Raw genomic sequence first — 23,545 nt, forward strand, 5'->3', positions numbered from 1 at the left:
TCTGTAAAGTGAGGCAAGAATACATCACCCTTCCCCAAATTCTTCCCTCTAAAGGGGCATGAAAATGATCCTGAGTCCCAATTTGAAAGTGGGGAAAGCAAAGGCTGGAGATGTTTCCATGTGTCCAAAATTGTGCAGTCTGACTGCAGGTTAAGCTTTGCTGTCACGTGGTCAGTCTCCTGCCCACCAAGCCCCTGTTCCAACCACTCACCCAATTTTCTAGCTGAAGCAAGATGAAGTGTATTTCTTTTCCAATGTCTCTTTGTTCCTTCCATCGCCTTAAGGAATAGAACTTCACCTTTCCTTTATCTTACATCCTCAAGAGAACTCCTTCACCAGACCCGATCCGCGCAACCTGTCGTTCATTTCCCCCCTCCATCATGAACAACTTGGCATCAGAACCAGAGAAAACTCTTAAAATATTGCATATTTTCTTTAAAAGACTTCTTCAAAAGATGTCAGAATATTTGCACTTATCTACCTGTCCCATGCTGTTCCGGTTATGAACCACGTAAGCCCGTGCAAACACCTACAATACACACGCAGGCACATCTCTCCAGGTTTGCTAAACTTGCTCTAAACATCAGAGCTGCTCAGAATACAAAAATCTTGAAGTCCATGCAAGGGGACAGAGTTGTGATTGCTCTAGGAACCATTCACTTTTAAGTCTCCTGAACTTTTACAAGGAAATAAGGTAGAGTTTTCTTTTCTTTTTGCATTTCATTGATTAAAAAAGTTATCAAAGTAGTTTGTAGAAACAGGTTTAAAAGCAACCACCCACGATTGCTTGGCTGGGACAACAGCATTGCAGTATTTCTGTATCACATATTGCTGTTATAAAAGATAAGTGCGTGTCGAGGGGGGAGCAGGGGTGAAGGAGGACTTTGGTAGCCAGCCTCTAACTCTGGAATTCAGCCACTCCAGAATATCTGTGCCTAACCCTCAGAAACCCCTGGAGTACGGCAGCGCTCCGGCTGGGACATCGGAGAGCTCTGAGCTCTCCGGTTGCACCAGCAGACAACCTCCTCTGGAAGACCCCTCCAGCCCTTCTCCCAAGGCATCAGCATCTCACACGAACTTCACAGCTGCTAAATCCCACTCTCAGTAGCCCAAGTGCTTCCTTCACATCTTGCTGACCTCTGGAATACTGCCTTGGAGCCGTGCCTGCTTTAACAAAGGGCGCTGAGGCCGTGTGCCTGGAACGGGCAAGGCCAAAAGCCCTGAAGTAACAGCTTAAACAAAAATGTAAAGAAACGCACAAAAAATAAGACAGGGATAAATACACTCGGGCAAGGCAGGCTCCACCAGGACAGTCTTTTTGTTTTCTACCTGGGCAAGGGAGAAAGGCAATGGGTCCTTGCCCCTGCTCTCCCCTCGAGCGGGACCAGCGGATATGGTTCTGTGGGGCCGCAGGGCTGCCACCGGCACCGCCGGCGGGGCCTGGCTGCTGGGCCACAGGGTTGTCCAGAAATACAAATGACTGCTTGTCCCAGGTCACTACGGAACAGTAAAAAAATTTAAAATCCTGTCGATCCCTGAATAAGAAGTTGATTGACACAGTTGTTCTGTTTTTCTCCAAGAGGAGGAGGAATGAGGGAGAAAAACGTTTAACACTCTACGTGTGTGTGTGGGTGTGTGTGTGAGAGAGAGAGAGAGAGAGAGAGACAGAGAGAGAGAGAGAGAGAGAGACAGAGAGAGAGACAGAGAGAGTGAGAGACAGAGAGAGAGAGAAGAGATTTTTCTATTTTGGCAACATCTTGGGAGCTTCTTTCTGTCCAGTGGTGGCATTGCACTAATTACAGTACCAGCCTGCCAGGTTGGTGCTGACTCTGGAGAGCCAAGAAAGGGAAGACGGTCCTTTCTCCCCGGACTCCGCAGTCGTGTTTCAATCCGGCCCAGTGGTGGACACAGATCCCTGTGCTGTCTCCCCCACAGCCACAGCCTCCTCCTGCGGAGGGGACTCCTCCTCCGCCTGCCCCCGGGACGTGACTGTGGTCTCGGGGGAGATGCTGTGGGGCCCCTCCAGAGGCAAACAGCCAGGGTGGTTCTTGCGAAAGTGCTGGTTGAGGATGGCCTGGAAAGGGAAGCTTTTGCCGCAGACGTGGCAGTGGAAGGGCTTGTTGCCCGTGTGCTTGCGGATGTGATATTCCAGCTGATCCTTGCGGGTGTACTTCTTCCCACACATGCGGCACACAAAGGGGGTGATGCCCATGTGGAGCCGCATGTGCCGGTCCAGGCTGCCCTTCTGGTTGAAGGATTTGGCGCAGTAAATACACGTGAGCCGCGGGTTGTACCGGAACCAGCGCTCGGAAACCTCCTGCTCCCGCAGATACTCCACGTAACCACTCACTCCAAGCATGGCTGATTCCTCCCCCTGCCAAGGAAACAGCAGAGATTTAAATAACAAGCAGCCTAAAACAAACTGCAGAGAAGAAGATCACACCCCAGTCCAGCCAGTAAAGCTCGTGCCAAACCTCAAAATCAGCAGCACTAATGTCTGCAACCTCAAGCACATATTTAAGTGCTTAACTGGGGCCTTGGGGCTGAAGACAAATGAGCAATCAATTAGAAACCACGGCTACAGAGGCCCCCTCTGCCAAGTCATTCCCTGGATCTGGGGAACAAAAGATAGTCCTTGTCACGAGCATGCTTGGCCACCAATGGAGTTGTGGGCCACGTGTGTCAATAATTGTTACTTTTTGTAAAAATCTGGGCCAGTTTTATTAAAATACTGTATGCCACCTTCTGTTTTACTTACTGAAGGTTAAAAACTGGAAGCCAATTGATGAGTTTGCTTTATAAAACAAAGGTGGAACAAACGACAAATGGTACTTCGAACCCTTGAGGTGTCACTTCACACCTCACTGAGGTATCTATTCAGGTGTCACTCAGGGCTCATTTTATTATAAGGAGTTGCTTCTGCCTGCCTGGCTGTGTGACCCAGCCCAACCCCTAGCCCGGCTCACACAGCAAGGACTCGCTGGTTGCTCTGTGTTCTCCAAAGCCACACAGACAAACAGCCAAAGGCAACCCTGAACCACGACAGACACTTCTGGCCATTGTCTTCCGATGGAGCACAAACAGACTCCGGAATGCTCTGTGCTGGGGAATTGCTCTCCCAACACTGCTTCCTAGCAGTGCCAAGCACAGAGAACGTTTAACAGCAGGAGGGTCCCTCCTCTGGCGGCCAGGGCTGTGTGAGCAGCACTGTACAGGTGCCAGGTGCTGCTGAATGCGGCCATGCAGGCACAGGGAAGCTGCTCAGGACTCAAGGACATGCACAGAGCTCTGGTACTTCCTTTCCACTCTGCCGCTGCCACAGGAGAGGGATCACAGGCAGGCTCTTTTAGTATGGATATCGCAATGCCAGGAGAGTGGAGGGTGATGAGACCTCCCCGTGTGTGTAAAGCCTCAGGTTTTATATTTGAGGCCATCTCACAATGCAGAAATAAGAGCAGCTTTTCCGTAGGAAGAGCTAGAATTGCTTTGTATGTCACATTGCCCCTGGAGGGTGAGTTTGACCTGAAATTTTCTCAATGTCTTCTAAGGACACAAAACAAAGCTTTGGAGAAACAGGAACAAAAAGGTATCTGTTGTTTTATGGAAGTGTATTACAAAGGCGGCAGACAGCAATCATGATTTTTTTCCCCGTTGCTTCACTTGGTCTTACTGAAGAGCAAAGCAGCCTGGTAACTCCTCAACCTGCCTCCAGCCAAGCCATTTGCTTACACACTGACACATTCCCTATTTGTCAGGCTCACAGAGTCCTTCTGCACTGCGTTGGCTGACACATTTGCACTACAGTGTCACTGTGACACTCACTGTATGCAACAAAACTAGACCAAAATCATTAGGCACAGGTATTACCACTGTCCCACCTTGCTGCACTCCCCACTGCCCTCCTGTTTCTGCATTTCTCTCCCTCCTACCCCAAAACTGTGCCCAAGAAAGCAGAAAATTCAGAGCTCCTTTATACGTTGCAAATTCTGCTGTGCAACACAGTGCCTTGGGAATTAGACAGAAACCTCTGCACAAATCCACAGCCCTTTGACTCTCCACCCCAAAGGTAGGTGTAGTGCCTGGAGGGCTTTTTGGAAAGGTTCAGCTGCTGTCACCCCTCAGTCTTCCACAGAAGCCAAGCCACACCTCCTCCCTCAGCTCAGGCATTTGCTGCCAGTGTTTCAGGGCAGATCCAGCTCTGCAGGCAAATGGGATTTCTCCTCAGGAGTTGGTGGCCTGCCCAGAATGAAGGTGGATATTTATGCCCTCAGACAACAAGAGAAACTCCTGGTGTTTTCCAGGTACCTGGCCAGAATCCCAAGCGACCACAATCAGTTTTAAATCGTACACAGCCAGCAGACGTTCTCAGTGTGAGCAACTAAACCCTTCGCAATAGCAAAAGGTCCTTGTTTCACACATGGTACTGCTTGCAAATATAAAATATGACACACTTCATCACAACACAGCCCCCTTCACCTCCGAGCCAACATTTACTTGCAAACTTCTTGATCTGCCTACCTGGGAACTGGGCTGCTTGGGCTCATCCATCCGCCCGGGAGACTCGCTTTTTGATCTGTACCGCTCAGTCACAGCAACCATGCTGCCAGAAGGGCTAAATCTGTGGGGTGGGGGAAGAGTGTAAATGGAGTTTTTAATGGGCATCAGGTCACTACGGTGTTTAGAACAACAGGTGAGCAGTGGAGGCACCTGTACAGCATCTCTTCAATCTCACCAGCTAACACACAGGAGGCGGAACAGCGCAAGTATAAAGGAAAAACCAAGTCATACTGGCATGTGGGTTCAGTCTTAACATCTGAAAATAAAACTGAGTCATTTGGCTTCCAGTTCAGTGACAGAGAGCTTTGGGGTTGCTATCAGGAGTAAACCAACACAGGCCCGGTGACTCCGGAACTGCACAGCAGGAGCAGAAACCATTTCTCTGAGGGCACTCTCATCCACCACCCACACCCTCCTGCTGCTCCCCAGTGTGAAACACAAGGGTGTGATGGACTCCAGGTGGGAAACAGGGGATACTGAGTGCAGTGCAAGAAGAGATGCTTGAGACTAACTGATCCCTGGAAAAGAGCTACGGAAGTAGAAAGCATTGCTCTCCCAAGGCCCAGCTCAAGATTGTTCCCACTGACTGATTTATTAGGCAACAAGTGGCAGAATATTCACTGCTTCCAGGTAGCCGTTCCTCTCTGGGACCAGAGGAACTGAGGTAGAAGAGGGGCAGATGTGAAGGGACACCTGCAAATATAACCCGCTCCAATCCAACAGACCTGCCCTTTATCAGATCCGCTCTCTGGGCCGTGCTTAGGGCAACAAAATAAATACTCGAGCCGAGGGGAAGCAGATGGATGGAGAATCCAAACGCAGCAGATTTCACCACTCATTTTCACATAAAGGCTTTCTGCTCTCTCATATAAATCAAACCAACAGTAGAGGCCGCTGGGCTCCCCACTTCAGCTGCTCCATAAGATGTAAACCCAGGGCCCACTGCTGCCTTGAAGCACCAGGGACAAAATTTGCTCTTGACTTACAGATGGTGCCCGGCTTGTTTCTTAGCCAGAACCATCCCCAGATTTTCAGGCCAGAAGGCATCAGTTCAATGACACTTTGGGTAACACATATTGTATTTGACCTTGTTAATCCCCATGCTGAGCTGGTATCTACTGAGGTTGCATAGAACACCTTCTTTAAACAAAAATCCCACCTCACCTGAAACACTGAGGTACAAATCCCAACCTATGCACAGAACTGGCCTGTAGCTGGAGATCCTGGTCTCATCACAACCCAGACAAAATACTGTAACCCAAACCAGACACACTTCTTTACACTCCTTCAGCACTTAAGATGGCTACAGGAAACAGAAGGAGGAAACGTTCCAGAGAGACCAACCCAGCCAAGTGAAAATATTGCACAGCCAAAGTCAGCAACTGAGTCAAAGGAAACCCACCTGTCGATCTCAGTGCTGGTTGGCCTGACCACTTTGGCCCCGGAGGAGCCCAGGGCATAGGCGTCCTGGCCCAGCGCTCCATGGCCCGTGGTGTCGATCACCATGGCCGTGACCTCCTCGGCGCTGCTCCCGTCCTCTCCCGAAGGCTGGTGCTCTGCCCCCAGCCACTCCTCCAGGTTCTCGGTTTTGATGCGCACTCCGCCCAGCACCCGCACGTCGTCGTCGCTCCGGGCCCCGCGCTCTCCCATCCCCGTCTCCACGTACCACTGTCCCGCCCTGTTAATCCGCAGGATGGGCTCCCTGCCTTCCACATCCGAGCTCTGCTCGATGATCTGGGGGCTGGTGGACTCCTCGGGCGGGCTGAGCTCCCGGATGTCCAGCACTGTGCTCACCTGGCCCAGGCGGCTCCCCTTCGGGGTGTTGTGGTGCGGGCTCAGGGAACGGTTCAGGGTCGGTGTCACCCGGTGAGACTCAGGCGGTCTCTCTTGATGCTTCGTCCTGGTCTGGCTCAACTCCGCCTCCACCTCTGCAACATTGATTTTGAAGTGAATCCCCTCAAGGATCTGCGTGCACTTGTCTATGATGTGCTGCATCTGCAGGAAGCTGGCGGCTGTTAGGTAGCTGATGATGTCGGCCAGCTGCAGGCAGATCCTTCCAGTGTAGCAGAAGGAGAGGAGCTGCTCGAAGACAGAAGGGTTCTTGATGACAGAGATGGACACGGTGCTCATCTCGTTGAGGGACATGTGGTCGCGGAAGTAGGGCGAGCTGGCCGCCAGCACCACCTTGTGTGCGCGGAACGCCTGGCCCTGCACGTTGACCACGATGTCGCACAGCCGGCCCTGCATGCGCAGCTGGTTCAGGTGGCTCAGGACAGAGTTACTGAAGTCAGGAATCTCCAGCTGAATGTTCCCGCTCTTCTCCATGGCTGTCCCGGTTGCAGGTGCACGACTGCGCTGGAAAAGGGGGAAGAGACACCATCATTAGCAGAGCCAGCCTGTCATTTGCATTTAGAACCTTTTTTACCTGCTTCCACATGGGATTTTTAGAGACCTCTCTCCCCACTGAATTGCCGCACACCTGGCAGGGCTCTGTGCTCTCTACGTGCTGTGCAAACCACCCTGCACCAGCGTTCTGCTAAACCAGCCCCTCAGAGACCCCCGGTCCCTACTGGCGCTTTGGTGCCCGAAACACTTCGCTCTGTCAGCCTCAATTAAAGCACATCTGCATTGTAAAAAGAACATAAAAAATGGTTCAGGTACTAAAAATAGGCAGCTGATTGCATAATGGATTAAAATACTCAGCACTCGTACCTTCTAAGCACTTTGAAAAGGGAAAGTATTATTGTTATGCCTCCTTCATACAACACGAATCAGGAAGAAGACACCGGGACCTAAATCCTCCTGAGACTTCTGAAAAGCTGGCTGGCATACATCTGACCTCGAGACATCTTAAAGGTGTCATTAATCCCAAGATATCCATCATATGTGACACTTCTGACACATGCCAGAAAATATATAACGGGAGGGTGAAAGAAAAAGGTGTGGCCCAGGAGAGTCAAAGGGCCTCACTCAGGACCACTGTTTGTAGGGTCGCAAGGCCACTGACTTTGGTCATCACCAAGTTCCCATCCTGGCCATATCCCAAGTCTGTAAGCCCTGGGCTCTTTCCCAAAGCACAGTAACAATGGGACTGTTCCACTCGGGCTGCAATCCCCAGCGGTGCCGTTCCGCCCGGACGGCGATCCAGGTCAATGGTTTACCGAGGCTCCGAAGGATAACGGCTCAGCCTTTGTTCCCCACCTTGGCTGGGATGTTCCTGGTTGTTCCCACCTGTACCACCCAGCAGCTCCTGGCAGGATCAGGGAGCACCTCCCGGCCCAGCTGGTGCAGTCAGGGGACACTTCACCGCTCAGCGGGTCCGTCAAGGCTTATCAGGAGCTTCCAAGGTGCTTCCAGCAGGGCCAGGGACGGGGGGACGCACCACCACATCATCAGACTGCATTTTGGCAAAGTTTGAAAAGGAGCCCTGACCATATATGGTAAAAATTTGGAATGATCCAAAATTAGATGTAAACTCACCCCCAAAAAAGAAGAAGGTAAATAAACTTGTTAAAGCCCACTCATGGCGTGAGCGGCTTCCAAGCTGGATGGCACCTGAAGTGAGGACTGAGCAGAGTGCTGCAGGTATAAAAACCACTTCAGGCAGGCTGAGAATACTGAGGCTGATAGTGCCTACTCCAAGGAATCCCAGAATTAAGGCTTCTTCTCACTTTCTCCTGTCACAGAATCATGGAATGCTTTGAGTGGGAAGGGACCTTAATGACCATCTCATCCCACCCCCTGCCATGGGTGGGACACCTTCCACTAGCACAGGTTGCTCCAAGCCCCATCCAACCTGGCCTTGGATACTTCCACAGCTTCTCTGGGCAACCTGTGCCAGAGCCTCACCAATTCTTCCCAATATCCCATCTAACCCTGCCCTCTGTCAGTGGGAAGCCATTCCCCCTTGTTCTGTCACTCAGGTCCTTGTAAACAGTCCCTCTCCATCTTTCCTGTAAGTTCCCTTCAGGCCCTGAAGGCCACAATCAGGTCACCTCAGAGCCTTCTCTCTTCCAGGCTGAACAATCCCAACTGTCCCAGCCTTTCTTCCCAGCAGAGCTGCTCCATCCTTCTGATCATCTTGGTGTCCCTCCTCTGGACTCACTCCAACAGGTTGATGTTCTTCCCTATCTTTAGGAGATAAAACCCCCTCAAACCCAAGGAGCTACAGTGCACAATTCCACAGTGCTGGGAGCAGCACTTCAAACACACAAAGCCAGGGGAAACAGGAACCCCAGTGTCTTACCTGGAGCGCTGTGAGTTACATGCAGGGGGGGAGGAAGTGAGGGTACTGCCTTCTTGTTCTCCTTTTTCCTTCTGATGTAGTGAGAAGGTTTGGAAGCTTGTTGCCCCCTTCCCCTTGAGAGGTTAAAAAAAGAAAGGAAAAATGAAGCACGGAGGAATTGTGTGCTCTCAAGCATGGCCACGGATGTCAGGCTTTGTCATTCCTGGTTTGCCACCTTCCCAAAACACCTGTTCCTAAAGCAATAAGCCCCGGAGCATTCCCTTAAGGTAGGGAAGCAAAGGCAAGGGTGAAACAAACCACAAGCACCCAGGGAGACGAGGTAGTGGCAGAGGCTGAGCTTGGGAGGTACAGGAAGGGAAGGGTAAAAACAGCAATCAGACCTCAACTGGCTGGGTACGGCCCTGCTCTGAGGGTAGCTGCTCCCAGGGGAGCCCAAAAAATTATCTGTGAGCTCCTGCTCCAAAAGTAGGGAAAATCCATCAGCCCTTTATGGCAGGAAGAAAAGACCCCTGGAGCTTTGCCCACCTCAGAATGGGGGAAACTGCATTTCATGAGGCACTTTGTGTTTTATACACTTTGGGGAACATCCTCAGAGGCTGCAGAGGATCTGTGGGTTTGGTTCAAACTCCCCTGTCAGGGTGATTTCTGTGCCCACAGGTAGGGGGTCTCTCATCAGCTTCTGCACTTCAGCAATAACATCCCAATTTCTGTCTTCCCTGGGAAGTCCATCACCTGCACACACCTTTCCCTCGGGGCTGAGCGTCAGCACAGGGCACACATTGGGACACTCAGCAGCTTTCAATGCAATCTAAAGTGTCACCAGCTCGGACTTGGCCTTTACTTATCTCAGCAAATGCCTTTCCCTGCGTGAGGCAGCTCCTGAAAACAGAAATTCTCACTTCATCAGGGAAAAGACAGGGGCAGATCCCCCACAGCAGGTGGTAATCACTGTGAATGGCCCTTGTCAGACACTGGGGGCTGCACAGAGGGACTGAAAACTCAGCTTTTGGGCTCAGATCTACCAGGACTGGGCAACTTCACAGAATTTGCTGCGTTGGAAGGGACCCACAAGGACTATCGAGTCCAACTCCTGGCCCTGCACAGACACCCCAACAATCCCCCCCCCCCCGTCCCTCAGAGCGTTGTCCAAACCCTCCTGGAGCTCTGGCAGCCTTAGGGCTGTGCCCACTGCCCTGGAGAGCCTGGTCAGTGCCAACCACCCTCTGGGGGAAGAACTTTTTCCCCAGATCCAACCTAAACCTCCCCTGACACAGCTCCAGCCATTCCCTCGGGTCCTGTCTCTCACCAGAAACAACTTAGAATCTCAGAATGGTTTGAGTTGGAAGGGACTTTAAAGCCCACCCAGTGCCATCCCCTGCCATGGGCAGGGACACCTTCCACTAGCCCAGGTTGCTCCAAGCCCCGTCCAACCTGGCCTTGGACACTTGCAGGGATGGGGCAGCCACAGCTTCTCTGGGCACCCTGTGCCAGGGCCTCCCCACCCTCACAGGGAGGAATTCCTTCCCAATATCCAAACCCAACGCGACTCGGCTCCTCCCAGATCCCAGCGGGACTTCTCTCGACTCCCCGTCCGGCCCGACCCCCGGCGGTGCCCCCCCCCCGGCGCTGCAGGGCTCTCGGTGCCGCTGTCCCCGGCGCTGCCCCTCAGCCCGCCATGGCCGTGACAGCGGCACCCGGACCCCCGAGCGGGGGCACAGCCCGGCCCGCCCTGCGCTCCCTCCCGCCGCGCTGAGGGGCGGCGGCCGCGCCCCGGCCCCGCCCGTCCCCCCGCACCCCCCAGGCCGTCCTGGGGCCGTCCCGGAGCTCTCCCCGGGGCCGTCTCCGCCCGCCCCTCCCCGGACCGGGCTCACCTGCCGGGGGTGGGAAGGGCCCGCAGCGCCGGCCCGGAACCGAAACGCGCCAGCGCGGGCCGCGCCCCGGAAGGAAACGCCGTGCGGACCGTGCGCCCGCGCACCGCCCCCGCCCGCGGAGTGCGCCCAGAGGGGGTGGGGCCGCGCAAAGTCACGTGATTGCCAACCCTATATAAAGGCCGCACAGGAAGCTCGCGGTCTTTTTGTTCCTGAAGTGCGGAGGGGTGGGAGTGTCTCGTGCGGCCCCCGCGGTGAGTGCGCGCTTGTTCTGCCCCCGGGTGGGCCGGCGGGGCGCTGCGGGGGCCCTCGGGGTGCGGTGGGGTCTCCGATGAGCACTGGAGCGGGAGGATGGGGGTGGATTGCGCCGCCGGGCCTAGGCCACTGGTACTGTGCCTCATGGCGGCCTCGGCGCTGTGCGAGCGGGGTCCCGTGGGGGCCCACACGGGTTTGGGGGTATCAGCTTGGAGGTGCGGGGTAATACACGAGGCGCTGAGTTGTGGGGTCTTACCCAGGAGCCCTTTTCCCGTGGGAAACGCGCCTGGCATGTGACAGTGTGGGATGGGCCCGCTGCAAATGTAAGCATTACGGGTCCTCGGGTTTTGTGGGTTGGTGCCTTTTTTCACTGTGCGCTGGGCTTTAAAGGTGGTTGCTTTGGCGGATAAATGTGCAAAATGCGATTGTAGCGTTGTGGAAGGATTAAGGATATCCTCCGCTACTGAAATGTGCACACGATACCTTAAAGGATTAAGGGTTGGCCTCGCGGCCCCAAGGCCACCAGAGCTCCAGGAGCGCTTGGACAAGGGTCTCAAGGACAGGGGGAGATAGTTGGGGTGTTAGTGCAGGGACAGGAGTTGGACTGATCCTGGTGGGCCCCTTCCAACTCAGCATATCCTGTGATTGTGGACGTTTAAAGAGCAGTGGCTCACTCGGACTCCCTTATGCCCGCACATGATGAGAACTGCGTTGGTAGGGACATCTGAGAGGGTGACTGATGAATGCCAACGGATCTGAGCTGGGCACGGGACACTTGTGGGCTGTCTGGGATGGCTGAGGCGCCACGTGGGCCTTTCTGAGCTGCCAAAGGTCACGGGGCTGATCCGGTGATCGAACAGCAGAATTTAAGCTGTAGAAAGTAAAGTACTTCAGTGGTTCTGTTCTGCGTAAAAATACAGGCAGCAGTTATTTCTTGTGTCCTTGTTTGATCAAAGAGCAGAAATTTAGATTGTGTCGAGGGGGACTTTAAGGCTCAGCGTGTTTCGTATTTTACTTTGCATCTCTCAAAGAGGTATCTGTAAAAATAACATTCTTTAAAAAAGAAAAGCTAATATGTGTTCTTGTTTTCGGTTTAAGATGCATCAGCTATACTGTTCCTTCTTGTGGCTTCAAAACAGGTAAGTTTTGCTTCTAAAATAGAGAGTTTAAATGAAAAAATGTGTGGATTCATGTACAGCAATTAGACTGGAGTACTCTTGCATCAGGGAGTTACAGGATCAGCACTGGTGGTGGTGTCTCCTCAAGCACTCCTTATTTGCTTACTGAGAAAAGTCACCCCTTTCTTTGTCCTGGAAAGGATTTGGGAGGCTCCTGTTGTTTCTAAACAGCTGGTCATCCTGTAACCAGACCACAAGAGTACCCCAGATCCCTTTTTTCCTGCATTACTGCTGCTTCACTATACACAGCAATAAATAACTTGGAACACATTGCATAAAAAGTGTAACTGAGGAGATTGCTGTTGACTGGACTACAGAGCCTGTGATGGTTTCAGTATAAAGAGTAGTGGACAGAAGTGATTTCTGAAAACTCTGTGCTGAGGCTTTTTTCTGTGCTTGGTGTGGCTGCCAGAGGGGCTCCCAGTTCTACAAACTCCTGAAGCTGTTCTTTCTCTTCCAGATCTGCCACCAAATGCACAGCCTTGATGCCACTTCACAAGGTAGTACATAATTAATGAAAACTCAGCATGAAATTATGCTTAGGGTTTGTCTGGGCAGTGTCTTTTGCTCTGATAACATACGTCAGTGGTCAGACAATTCCCTGAGCCAGGTTTTCCTTCTGGTGCCACAATGATGACATTTATTTGCTACTCTTGACCAAGAGAGTGATGAGCACTTTTACCACCATTACAGTTTTCTGAGGCACAGCAACTTAGAGTTCCCCTCAATGCTTTGAGTGCTGAATATCCTATTCACAAGCTTTTTTTTCCTCCAGGATTTGACTCCTGCACTCAGCAGACATGCAGAAGGAACATCACCTGGTGAGAAATGTGTGCTTTATGATGGGGTTTCTTCCATGGGGTTGTTAAAACACTGCAGCGGGAAGGATGGGATGTGCTTTAAAATTAGTTTCCACTAAGACCAGAAGCAATTTATACTTGCTAGTATTCAAATTTGTGAATGTTTCTTTGTTTTATTGGGACAACGTAGTTGTAAAAGCTGTGACAAGAGGTGATTGCTTAGTAGGATGATTCCAAAGCAGATACAGTGATGATGGCATAGTTCAGCAGAGCATCCTGTGATGAACACTTCTGTCTTTCGCTCCTATCTGATGTGTCTGCCTTTTGTGGTCTCATCTGGAGCTCTGGGCTTGGACACCAAGGCTGAAATAACCTCTTCTTTTTTTTTTTTTTTTTCCATTTTTTGCAGGCACTGGGAGATGAAGCTCTAACCTCTGCACGGTAAACATTGCATTGCCTAAGTCTGTCCAAACACATTTGTGTCCCTGCTGTGTGAGGGGCTGCTGTGATGACAGCATAGTTCAGCAGATGAGCCGTGATGATCACACTGTCACTGTCTTTCGCTCCTGTCTGATGCAGCCTCCTGTCCTTAGGCTGTTCCAGACAAATCATGTGGAAAGCTGAGAGGGAAACACTTCCTTTTGATCAGTAAATGTGTTCTGAAAATTGATCCCAGAAAATCAGTGAATGGGATAAACATTAAGTTTAGTGGGATGAATAGAAGGGTATAGAGTAAGCTGTGCTTGTAAATTAAACAAAAGTACAGCAGAATAAGGTTAATCAGGTGTTAGTGCCCCAACTTCTGAAAGGGTTTTGTTGCTTTACAGATTGCCCTGGGCACAGGAGACCTGTGCCTCTTGTGTGGGAAGCTATTTCATCTGTTACTGGTGTTGGTGAAGCCAAGGCCTTCCTAATTGCAGGTAATTAATAAACCATTTTTAGGGTTTATTGGACTTTTGTCTGCTGCATTTGAGCTTGGGTGTTTGCTTTTGGAGATGTCTGCAAATTCCTTGTGTTTTCTCTGGAAAGTTCAGCTTCCTGTGTTACACTATAAAGCAGGAAGTAATTGTGGTGGTAAAGATTTCTGGAAAGTGCCTGTTAAACCTGAGTGGTGAATGCCATAGTACTCTGAATTTAGTGCCCAAAATGCTTATCCTGGCTTAGCATGGCTGGGGTATTTACGCGGAGTTGATGTCACTGAACTCTGCACTTCAGAAGTTTGCTCCTTCCTGCAATTTCGGTTGTCTCTGGAGCTGAGGGATAAGCTTACTGGAGTGTTGGAGCTTGCTGGGAGCTGACTTTTCCTCTGGGAGGGGATGGAGGTGAGGCGGCCTCTACTGTAGATGATGTTGAATCAGGTCTCTGATCCCTATGAGGACAAAACTTGACCAAATGCTGATACAGTATTTTATTGGAACTATTCTTATGCTAAAACTTCCTGCTGGACCTTGTCTAATAGGAAATTTTTCTCTGCAGGCTTCCAAAATGTTTCTCCTTGCAAGGTGGGTATTTGATTAATTCTGCAAGTATCAATATTCCAAAATATGCCCAGAAGTGAAGTATTTGCCTTCTTTTTACCTGGGGGGAAGGGACCAGTGGCTGGTGTTGTCTGCTGCTTGCCATCTCAGCCAAAACAGGAGGATGTTTAAAGGGGGAACTGCCTGGATAAGGCCCAGCCTTGGCAGGCTGGTGTGAGCACAGTGAAGAGCTGAGTGCAGAGAGTGGCCTTGATGGCACTGCTGGTGGATTTGCAGCCTTGGCCTAGAGCAGGGACTGACAGAGCTGCCTGTGTGATGAGATGTGACTGCCCTGACTCCAGTTGTGGAGGTCTGCCATTAGCTCTATCTGACTGCAGGCACCTGACTGAGATTCCACCCTCCTCTGCTGCTTTCCGTGCTGTCCTGATAGTTTGCATTATTCCAGGTGCAGTGGAGCCGGGAAGTGGGGCAGTTGGGAGTACTGCCAGCAAAAGGTAAATCGCCAGCACGTGGATGTGAACTGCTCAGAACTGTGTGATACAGGGGATGGGGAAGTTTCTAGATCCTATAATTGCAGCTGCTGCACCAAGCAGAAGGTTTCTGGAGGATTTTATTACCTTTACCAGGTAAAAGCCCCACATATTGGCAGCAGCCTGCAGGGTTCACTCACCCAAGGTGCTGCATATCTCATACTTTAAAACTTTTAAGTGTTTTCTGTAACTGAGAAGAAGTAATAGGAACCATTTGGAATGTCCAATTGCTATGGACTCCTTGAGTTCCTCGTTAATGAGTGTGTGGTAACCTGGTAGCACAGAGCTTGTGCTCACCAAAGCCAGTAGTTAATTACTGGTTTTAAGTAAGTAGTGGGCTCTTGCAGGGAGTAGCATTAATCTTCAGGGCTTACTGTGGTGAATTGTTTTTCTTAAATGCTAGATCAGGGCTTTTGCACAATGTGAATGAAGATGTGGTTGGGGATAAGGTCTGAAATGCTGAGATCAGATCCTCTGAGACAGAAGTGGCACAACATCAAGCTGCTCTAAGCATGTACTGTTTGTGATGAATTCTAAGCAATGGGAATCTCTCTGAAAGAGTCTGAGGACAACTCTTGTGCTGAAACAGTACCCACATTCAAACTAAATCCTGAAGCACTGCCAAGGAGAGAGTGTTAGTAAAATTTCACTTCTTTACAAGGGTGAATCTCGTGGGGAGTTCCTGTGAGAAACAAGGTGGATGTGCCTGAGGTAAGTGTAGAGTACATGGGGGTTTGTAATTCCTGGAATACTGTCATTGTGCTGAATGCCTAGGTAGTGGTACCCTGTGCCTGAAGCAAGAATGCACTTCTGTGTAGTTCTGAATTTTCCATGAAAAGGAGGGGCTGTTTCTGAGCAGGTACCCAAGTGTAGTCAGTGGTAAACTTGGTGTAGAGTTCTGACTGAACAGAAGATGTGGTCTCAGTGACTCTAAAAATTTGGAGTTTATTGCAACGTTGCACTGTGGACTTGAAAGAAAAACAACCCTATATTCTGGTTGTCACTTCTCAGCAAGTTTTGCTGATCTTTATGCTGGCTCTACACAAATTTAGACTCAAGTTCTAGATATTTGCTGTATGATCTTGTTTCCCAACAGACTGGTTCTCATTTTTAAAGATAGGTTCTTGGGATGATTTCTATGAGACTTGTAATTTGGATATCTAAACTCATTAAATACAATTTTCTAATGGGGAGAGACAGCGTCACAAAGCAAGTAGTAGCTTTGTACTTACCCTGTTTCTTCCAATGTTTGTAATTCTGTATTTCCAATTCAGTTAGGATTTGTAAGCTTTGTGTCTCCTATATTTGGGTGTTGCAAGTTGAACTTGTGAGTTGCCAGCTGAAAGGCAGCCTTCCCCCAGGTAAAATTAGTTTGATGAATAGGAATTCATAGGTAAACAAACTTGCATATAGTGCTGCTGTCTGTTATTCTGAAAGTACCTCTCTCTTCTCAGGAAAGGACTGTGCTGTTTGCAGCCTCACTGGGTAAGTCCAACAGCTGAACTGTATTATATATTATTGGGAATGTAGCCACTGATGAGATTGATTCTGCCAGATGAATCAGTGTGATTTTACCCTTTCCGTTCCACTTTGTGCTGAGGTTACAGAGCTGATGTGGAGCCTGTACCACTTGTGCTACTGCATGTGCTAATTGTGTTTTCTTCTGGCTTTAGGTGAGGAAGCAACTCTGCAATTACTGTATGAAGAACTGAGAAGGTGAGTGTAACTGCAGTAATTAAGACATTTCTTTGCTGGAACAAGTGATGATAACCTTAGCTTGAACTCTCTCACTGAACAGAGATGAAATTCTAAGGGCTGAGACGTTCCCAGCAAGTGTCTTGTGGTGGTTTGGTGTCTTAAAGTGGTTCTTATGTCTGTCTTACTAGGTGGAGGATTGCAGTATAATGGGCTACACTTGCATGAAGAGCATTAAAAAGCCCAAGTGTTTTTTTACCCCACTGGTAATGTTTGCCTGATGCTGGTTGGAGCCAATAAAAATCTTCAAACTCTGCCTGTTGTTGTGACCTCCTTTCTGACTGGAACAGCTTGGTGTGAAACAGCTCTAGGCTACTGTATAAAAGCTTCAAATGCTTGATTTAGAGCAGGGACTAAATTAGGTGAAATGCTTGCAAGTGTCTTAACTGGGATGTCCAGTACTGCTGGTGCGCAGGCTGCAGCTGGCCTGGCCAATACCAACATTTAGACAAAGGCAAACAATTAAAGGGGTACTTAGTGTGTTGTAGGTGAGAGCTAAACTTACTACTACTTTATTTAATACTAAAATGCCCCCAGTTATCCTGGTATTATGTGTCCAGGTGTGCACAGAACAAGCACACTGCTTGGACTTGTTAACCCTTTTCCACTGGATTTGAGCAACACAGGATTTGGCCTCCACGAGGGAAAAAAATGAGGAGGTGGGGGATCTTGATACTACCAGTTAAAAACCCAAGTTATTAATTATGAGGCAGGAAGGCCTGCTAAGGTGTTTCTGCTTCCTGAAACTCATTAATGATAGATTTCTATAAAAAATTCATTTTTAAATTCCTCTGTCTCAGGGTTGATGTCAGTATTGGAAAAGTCAGCTCTATGGAGAACTGAATTCTCCGTGACACTTGAGCTGTTGCTGTAGCACTTCTAATGAGAAGTAAAACTAGACATCCAAACTTTAGGAAGGATTAGTTTCAGATTATTGGTGTTCCCTAGAACCTCTCAATTAAGAGTAAGCTTGTACTATCTCCCTCCTACTCTACCTGGTACAATCTACTTGAATTTAAATTACATTTTGTAGACAGAGCTTGAGATCGTTTTAGCCACAATAGTATTTCATCCTAGAGAAGATGAATTAGACATTCTGTGTCCTTGTGCAAATTAAATCTCTTCTGCACTAAAGCAAAAGCCATTAATAAGGTCTGTTTTCATCCAGAGCTAATTAGTAGCCTCTTAATATTTCCCCCACCATGTTACTTTTTAAAATACCACACTTCATTGTGCCTGTTGAAGAGCTTGAAGGGACTGTCATAGCCTGCAGTATAGAAGAAGTCTTCATGGAATGGTTGGCCTCTGTTTCTTAAGGTTCTGGCCAAGACTTCAGCTTCCTCAGCATATTTCTCTGGGGAGGCAAAGCCACCAAAGGACCTGGTAGAAGTGAAAAAGGGGGGGTTTTTTATTAAGAATTCAAACCCCTGGTTTTAATTTGCACAGCAGGAGATTTCAGGTTTGCAAAGCATACAGTGTTTAAATACTTGTGATGCAGTTACTGGTTAAACTAAGGAGAACAAGCTGCTTAAGAGCATATGGCTGTTTATGCTGGTTTTAAAAGCAGGGCTTGAAACAGCTAACCACCCAAGTTGATTTTGATTCTGAGAGTTGATTGACATGCGGCCCAGGTGTTGCTTTGGGTGTATTTCCTGTAATAAAGAACTGCCATGCAGTGTGGGAGTTTAGGGCTACACCTTAAGGGTGCTAGAAAAGTGGTTTGGATGTTTTGTAGCACAAACTTTAGATTCTGGAGGCTGCACCTGCATAAAACCCACTGTAATGTATTCAAGAGTAGGCTCAAAAAGTAACATTTTGAAACTTGGTCATTTCATTCTTAATAAGACACCTGAATGTAATATTTCCAAATGCTTGGGTTTGAGCAGTGAAAGCTCTGGACAGCAGGGTATATACCCAAGTAAAAATCCTCCAAGAAAGAGTAGCCCACAGTTCAGTGAGGGCAACCAGTGAGCTGGGTTGGTGTGCTGCCAACTGTGCTGGTTGTGCTCACCGGACAAAGATCGCCGCTGCCTTCCGCTCCTCCACGAACACGTCGGAGTCCATGGGCTGGGGGGTGGAGTCCTGGTGTTCAAAGGGCACAAAAAACGAGATCTTGAAGTCTGTGCAGCCAGATTTCACCAGGCAGGTCACTGGCACAGTCATGTCAATCTTCATTTCTAGAGGAGAGGAAATACAGTTGTCAAAGCTGCATTCTCCAGCGCCTCTGTTTTGTACTACTCATCTTCATCACCTTGCCTTTCAGACCCAGCAGATCCTACCTCTCTCATTCTTTCCCTGAATGTAGTGGAAGAGCTTCCAGAAGCCCTGGCGCATGGCTTCCTTCTGGCTTTCCCCCCTGATGACTGTGCTCACCCACTTGGCCGTCTCATACTGACGCAGTTCATACTCCTTAGCCTGCAAGGGAGCAAAAGTCACAGTAACCAGGAGATGGGTATTAAAGATGACCAAAATTAATAGCTACTGTTTCCAAATCAGTGTGAAAGCATTGTTGCACTTACCATCGTCTCTGTTGAGCTCCACCGAGGTGACTGCAGGTCCAGGGACAGGAATGTTTGCTTGAAGGATTTGATCATCTTGCCAGAGCTGAAAGGCAGACACAGTTCATTGGTGTCTCTTAAATCTGGTATTAATGAGCAGAAAAAGCACTAGGGCTTTCTGCCTGATGGTTCAGTTGTCCCTGAAATGGTGAGAGGCCTGAATTCCTGCTTATCCTCCCCACTGATTCAACAAAAAAGAGCTGAAATCATTTTAGTCCTCAGGAACAGAACCAAACCCAAGAAACTGCCTCTCGGCTGCTGTGTGAGTGTTCATCTCTTCACTTCACGCCTTCACTTCTCTGTGACAAAAAGGCATTTCCTAACAGCAAAACAGAAGGTGGAAATTCTGCAAGTGGGAGTTTTGTGGAAATCTGTAAGTAAAAAGGACTTGAGGATTTCAGTCTGTTTGCTCCAGGATGAAAAACACTGGTGTTGGTGGGTGCTCTGGTATTGACTTATTTGGCCTCTCATAATGACTTTGCCTAAACTTCACAGTTAACTTGGCCTTAACTTTATTTGGTGTCTCATAATAGCTGATGCCTTTCCTAAAAGCCTTTAGCCTCAGGGCCCTGTGGATAAATGAGATTTTCTGCATTTAGGAATGAATACTTTCTTTCCTTCACACAGGAGGAAAAAGCTGAAAATTTGAAGACACTGTCCCAAAACAAAGCAAGTGAAAATACTCAAAATCACCATTGAAATAATCACATCTGATTAAAAGCCTTGAGATTTTAGGAGCCTTCCTTTATGACTTTTGTCATTACCAGGCAGATTGTAGCATGTAACCTATATCCTGACAGTCTCAGCTTTCCTGTTATATCACTGTCCTTTGCACTTCATTTTGCAAAGACAGTATGTGGTTAATTCAGCAATTATCTTGCTTCCTAGGTCATAGGACATTGTTTTCTCAGATTATAGCTCAGTTACATGTTGGGTAACAGAACATCTTTTCTAAAGTCAACAACTATGCTACTTAACTACTGTTTCCATCTTCCTGTGACATGTGGAGTACTGTTGAATACTGTTAATCCCCCTTCCATACCCTGCTTTGGAGGAATTCTTTTGGGGAGCTGAGGTTGAAAAGCTTATTAAAAACCCTCAAAACAACAAAACACACAACCCAAAACCAAACTAAACAAACCTTAGAATCTTTAAAATTAGGTTGTGTAGTGCTGTTGAGCTTCTCCCAGCAGCTCCTTCACTTGTTCCCACAGAGCAAGGGGAGGTCCCAGAATCCCACAGCAGGACACTGATGCCAGCAGCTAAAGGCAGGTGCTGTCCCCTCCCTGTCCCAGCCTGAAGGTACCTCATCCTCAGCAGCCCTGACCACAGTGATGGTCACCAGGGGCTGCTGGGCAGTTGTACTCCAGTAGACTTTTTGTCAGTGGTGTTTACAAAGCATAACAAAGCAGGAATCCACTTAATTAGAAGCAAATGTCAGCAACTACGCTGAAAGTTCCTACAGTAATTTCTTTATTGTCATTTCTAGGGCAAAGATGCTGCTGCTTTGCTGTCACTTTGCTTTCTCTTCACTACAACACGATAGAAAACAAATTGATCCTCTTCATGTGTTCCCTGGGGATGTGAGGAAGCAGAGGAGTAAATGTTTCTTTGTTTTAGCACTGGTAGTAGCTACTGGACGAGCTGCCTTCTGTCTACATGCCCATTCCAACCCCTTCCCAACACACCTTTCCTGAACTGCTGGGTAGATCTCAGCTCTGGCTTTGATAACTTTTTGGCTAGTACTGTCAATGCATGTTAGAAATACTTTTTAATTAAATAAAACAATGCTTTGGGGTGGGAGAGACAAACTGAGAAGACTGCTACAGATGTTTACAGTTGAGTTCATTTTAGATCTACAGGAAAGCTGAGCTTTGAAGTGTCCATCTGTTCATACAAATATGACCGGGGGGTGTTCAGGTTTTCCTGCAACTCTTAACACGTGGGCCAGGGGAACAGTCAGTAGACTGCACCGCTGCCACAAGTAAGCACAGCCAGAACATGCCATTCCACAAGCCACTAGTGCTGTTGAGGAAGAGGGGAAAGCAAACATACTTACATTTTCAGCTGTCTTATCCTTCTGGCTGTTGCAGTCTGTGCTGCTGAGGCTGCACATCCTCGTAAGATGCTGCATGTCAGTGTTTATTTGAGTTTGGGCAAGCTCCTCCCATGCCTCAGCCCTACTGGAGGGGGCTGCTGTTACGAAAACCAGAAGGCTGGAGCCTTGTGCTGCCTTGGGTCTCATTGGAGAGCCCCCACACAGATGCCAGAAGCTCCACCTCCTGCCCACGAGGCAACACTGGGCCAGTGTGTGAGCCGACTCTGTAAACACTTCTGCACCGTTGTGTAACTTCCCCTGGTTTCCATGGCTGTGGGCCTGCTGGTGTCAGGGTCAGCAGCAGGTTTAGTGCTTTGGGAGAAAGAATTTTTGCATAAATAACATCCCCCTAGACTTGGATTACGGGAGAGTGGGGGCACAGAATGCCACCTTTTCCTTTTTCACCCCAGGGGTGAAGGGTAGGTAGGAATCTGGCTGCACACTCCGCTGAGACCATCCTCACGAGATTTTTGCTGGCATGGTATGAAAGGCAGCCAGTGTTCTCTGCTGGCTGGCTGCTCTGAGCGGTATTTGAGGCTAATCAGTCCCCTTAGCCCTTGGATATCTGCACAAAGGGGTTATACAAAGCTATTGTGAAATCCTGCCCTGTTTGTAATATGCACAGCAGGGCCAACACTTTTCATTTAATCAGCTGCAGCTCCAGACAGAGTTGGGTACCAGCACAATAGGGCAGATTAAACTCCACAGTTTGTGTTCTGAGGACACCCCCCAGTTTGTCATGGTTTGTGCAAATTCCTTGCAGCCACATTCAGATAAGCTCTTGGGGATGTGTGACATCAATAGTGGGGATGACTTTTAGCAGGAAACACACTTGGCTTGCAGGGAACTTCATTGGGATGCTGTGTGATACACTCTTGTTCTGAAAGGGGGAATAAAACCCAAACCATGCCAAACAGCAATTGTGAACTTATCTCTAAAGCCACAAAACTCTCCAGAGCCACAGAACAGGGTGGTGTACAGGGAGATTTACTGCTGGAGTGTATTCGAACATGCTGAGGCCTGAAATGCAGAACCAGTTCTCTGCATGCTTTGTACTTTATGGAGTAAAATGTTTCTCAGTTTCACCTGTGCTCTGCTTGGATCAAACAGAAGCAGCAGCAGGGCCTTTGGAGCAGCAGAATCTGCTACTCCTTGGTCTTTGCTCAGGAGCTACGGGCTTGTGTAAGGTGAGCTGACGCCTTCCTCTGTCACCCCAACACTCCTTCAAGCATGTCCTGGTAATTATTTTCATAGAACGTGGAATCCTGGAATGGTTTGGGTTGGAAGGGACCTTAAAAATCCTCTCTGCCATGGGCAGGGACACCTTCCACTTGACCAGGTTGCTCCAAGCCGCATCCAACCTGGCTTTGGACCCTTCCAGGGATGGAAGTGTTCTTGAACACTCTCAGAGCAGAGAAGACCATGTGAAAAACAGTACCCAGCCACAACAGTTTGGTAAATCACCACCAGTGTACCCCAGTGGTGAGCACTGAGAAGTACCTTGAAAGGGCGGCAATAACTCTGTAGATAAACACAAGCCCACAGTGGATTCTCGTTTCTGAGGCAGAGAGGCCCAGAACAAACCCCCAGTCAGTCTGTGTGTGTCCAGCTGATGTCCCTGACAAAGAGCTGACTGTTCCTGGTGGAGCAGCCCCGGGCTAGAGAACAATCCGCAGTGTTTTCCCGAGGCGTTGTTTTCCAACAGGCTTTGTTTTTCACGTATACATTGAGAGAACATGTCAACAGCTGGATGAGACAGCAGGGCAGGCATGAGGACATGTATTCTGTACACAACTATATACATTCCAAAACTAATTAGTGGAAGGAGTGGGATTATGGTGAAAGCTGACACAGTCTCACTGGTACCTCCAAACAGGGGAAAATTTGAGTATGCAGCAGTCATTAAGTCTCAAGGGCTCTGTGACAACTCTGTGTAATGCCATGAATATCTGTCTGGGACTTGGCTGGTATTTTCTAGAACAGCTGAGAAAGCAATGCTTTTCTGTACTGCTACCTTAAGGAGTAGGGATGAGGGCACAAGCACAGAAAAGCACAGGGTTTGCACCTTAATTTTACTGTTTTCATCAGGCACTTCTGTGCAGGAACTGGTAATGAACTGGTACTTCAGAAGCAGCTTTGACGGGAAAAGGAGAAGGGCGAGCCTGTGATATGATCGCTTGTGTTTTCCACTTTTCTTCTCAGTAACAAGCCCAGACAAGACC

General features: G+C 48.9%; 2 protein-coding genes, 1 long non-coding RNA gene and 7 other non-coding genes across 18 annotated transcripts; 8 read left to right on the top strand and 2 right to left on the bottom strand.

Annotated features, from left to right (window-relative positions):
- Positions 1–1,685: 1,685 nt before the first annotated feature.
- Positions 1,686–10,741, bottom strand: ZBTB37 (zinc finger and BTB domain containing 37). 4 transcript variants are annotated; one of them, XM_027665313.1, is made up of 6 exons: positions 10,675–10,741; positions 8,804–8,916; positions 7,719–7,984; positions 5,960–6,912; positions 4,519–4,618; positions 1,686–2,374 (listed from the first exon to the last, which is right to left on the bottom strand). In XM_027665313.1, the coding sequence occupies exons 4-6, from the start codon at positions 6,880–6,882 to the stop codon at positions 1,886–1,888; spliced, it is 1,512 nt and encodes a 503-aa protein (XP_027521114.1). In that variant the 5' UTR covers positions 6,883–6,912; positions 7,719–7,984; positions 8,804–8,916; positions 10,675–10,741; the 3' UTR covers positions 1,686–1,885. The 4 variants fall into 4 exon arrangements, with proteins under 4 accessions (XP_027521114.1, XP_027521112.1, XP_027521113.1 ...); XM_027665311.1 differs by lacking the exon at positions 7,719–7,984; XM_027665312.1 differs by lacking the exons at positions 7,719–7,984; positions 10,675–10,741 and having other exon boundaries at positions 8,804–9,921.
- A 122-nt stretch (positions 10,742–10,863) lies between these two features.
- On the top strand, positions 10,864–16,923 carry LOC113957660. Of its 6 annotated transcripts, XR_003531255.1 has the most exons (13): positions 10,864–10,925; positions 12,025–12,065; positions 12,565–12,604; positions 12,880–12,925; positions 13,314–13,345; positions 13,732–13,824; positions 14,381–14,406; positions 14,828–14,876; positions 15,574–15,623; positions 16,187–16,273; positions 16,367–16,397; positions 16,586–16,628; positions 16,799–16,923. It is a non-coding gene; the product is annotated as an uncharacterized LOC113957660 (long non-coding RNA). The 6 variants fall into 6 exon arrangements; XR_003531250.1 differs by lacking the exon at positions 16,187–16,273 and having other exon boundaries at positions 10,865–10,925; positions 15,574–15,644; XR_003531254.1 differs by lacking the exon at positions 16,187–16,273 and having other exon boundaries at positions 10,865–10,925.
- Positions 11,613–11,694, top strand: LOC113957678. The gene has a single exon (XR_003531272.1). It is a non-coding gene; the product is annotated as a small nucleolar RNA SNORD74 (small nucleolar RNA).
- Positions 12,422–12,489, top strand: LOC113957675. The gene has a single exon (XR_003531269.1). It is a non-coding gene; the product is annotated as a small nucleolar RNA SNORD75 (small nucleolar RNA).
- LOC113957673 lies at positions 12,728–12,809 on the top strand. Its single transcript, XR_003531267.1, has one exon. It is a non-coding gene; the product is annotated as a small nucleolar RNA SNORD24 (small nucleolar RNA).
- LOC113957679 lies at positions 13,144–13,224 on the top strand. Its single transcript, XR_003531273.1, has one exon. It is a non-coding gene; the product is annotated as a small nucleolar RNA snR60/Z15/Z230/Z193/J17 (small nucleolar RNA).
- Positions 13,401–13,487, top strand: LOC113957674. The gene has a single exon (XR_003531268.1). It is a non-coding gene; the product is annotated as a small nucleolar RNA snR60/Z15/Z230/Z193/J17 (small nucleolar RNA).
- LOC113957676 lies at positions 15,428–15,503 on the top strand. Its single transcript, XR_003531270.1, has one exon. It is a non-coding gene; the product is annotated as a small nucleolar RNA SNORD79 (small nucleolar RNA).
- On the bottom strand, positions 15,838–21,474 carry HEBP2 (heme binding protein 2). The gene is made up of 5 exons (XM_027665316.1): positions 21,285–21,474; positions 19,187–19,271; positions 18,947–19,082; positions 18,679–18,844; positions 15,838–18,047 (listed from the first exon to the last, which is right to left on the bottom strand). The coding sequence occupies exons 2-5, from the start codon at positions 19,259–19,261 to the stop codon at positions 17,873–17,875; spliced, it is 552 nt and encodes a 183-aa protein (XP_027521117.1). The 5' UTR covers positions 19,262–19,271; positions 21,285–21,474; the 3' UTR covers positions 15,838–17,872.
- LOC113957677 lies at positions 16,441–16,515 on the top strand. Its single transcript, XR_003531271.1, has one exon. It is a non-coding gene; the product is annotated as a small nucleolar RNA SNORD47 (small nucleolar RNA).
- Positions 21,475–23,545: the final 2,071 nt, after the last annotated feature.

This window comes from Corapipo altera, unplaced genomic scaffold, assembly GCF_003945725.1.
Source record: "Corapipo altera isolate COAL_440 unplaced genomic scaffold, ASM394572v1 316, whole genome shotgun sequence".
Classification (NCBI taxonomy): Eukaryota; Metazoa; Chordata; class Aves; order Passeriformes; family Pipridae; genus Corapipo; species Corapipo altera.

Excerpts from the sequence above, each read along its gene's own strand:
- HEBP2 (XM_027665316.1), bottom strand. The coding sequence starts at position 19,261 with ATGATCAAATCCTTCAAGCAAACATTCCTGTCCCTGGACCTGCAGTCA. Across the intron at positions 19,083-19,186 it reads GGAGCTCAACAGAGACGATG|GCTAAGGAGTATGAACTGCG; the intron begins GTAAGTGCAACA and ends GCTCCCTTGCAG. Across the intron at positions 18,845-18,946 it reads TCAGGGAAAGAATGAGAGAG|AAATGAAGATTGACATGACT; the intron begins GTAGGATCTGCT and ends CCTCTCCTCTAG.
- ZBTB37 (XM_027665310.1), bottom strand. Across the intron at positions 4,619-5,959 it reads ACCAGCACTGAGATCGACAG|ATTTAGCCCTTCTGGCAGCA; the intron begins GTGGGTTTCCTT and ends CCCACCCCACAG. Across the intron at positions 2,375-4,518 it reads CCAAGCAGCCCAGTTCCCAG|GGGGAGGAATCAGCCATGCT; the intron begins GTAGGCAGATCA and ends TTTCCTTGGCAG.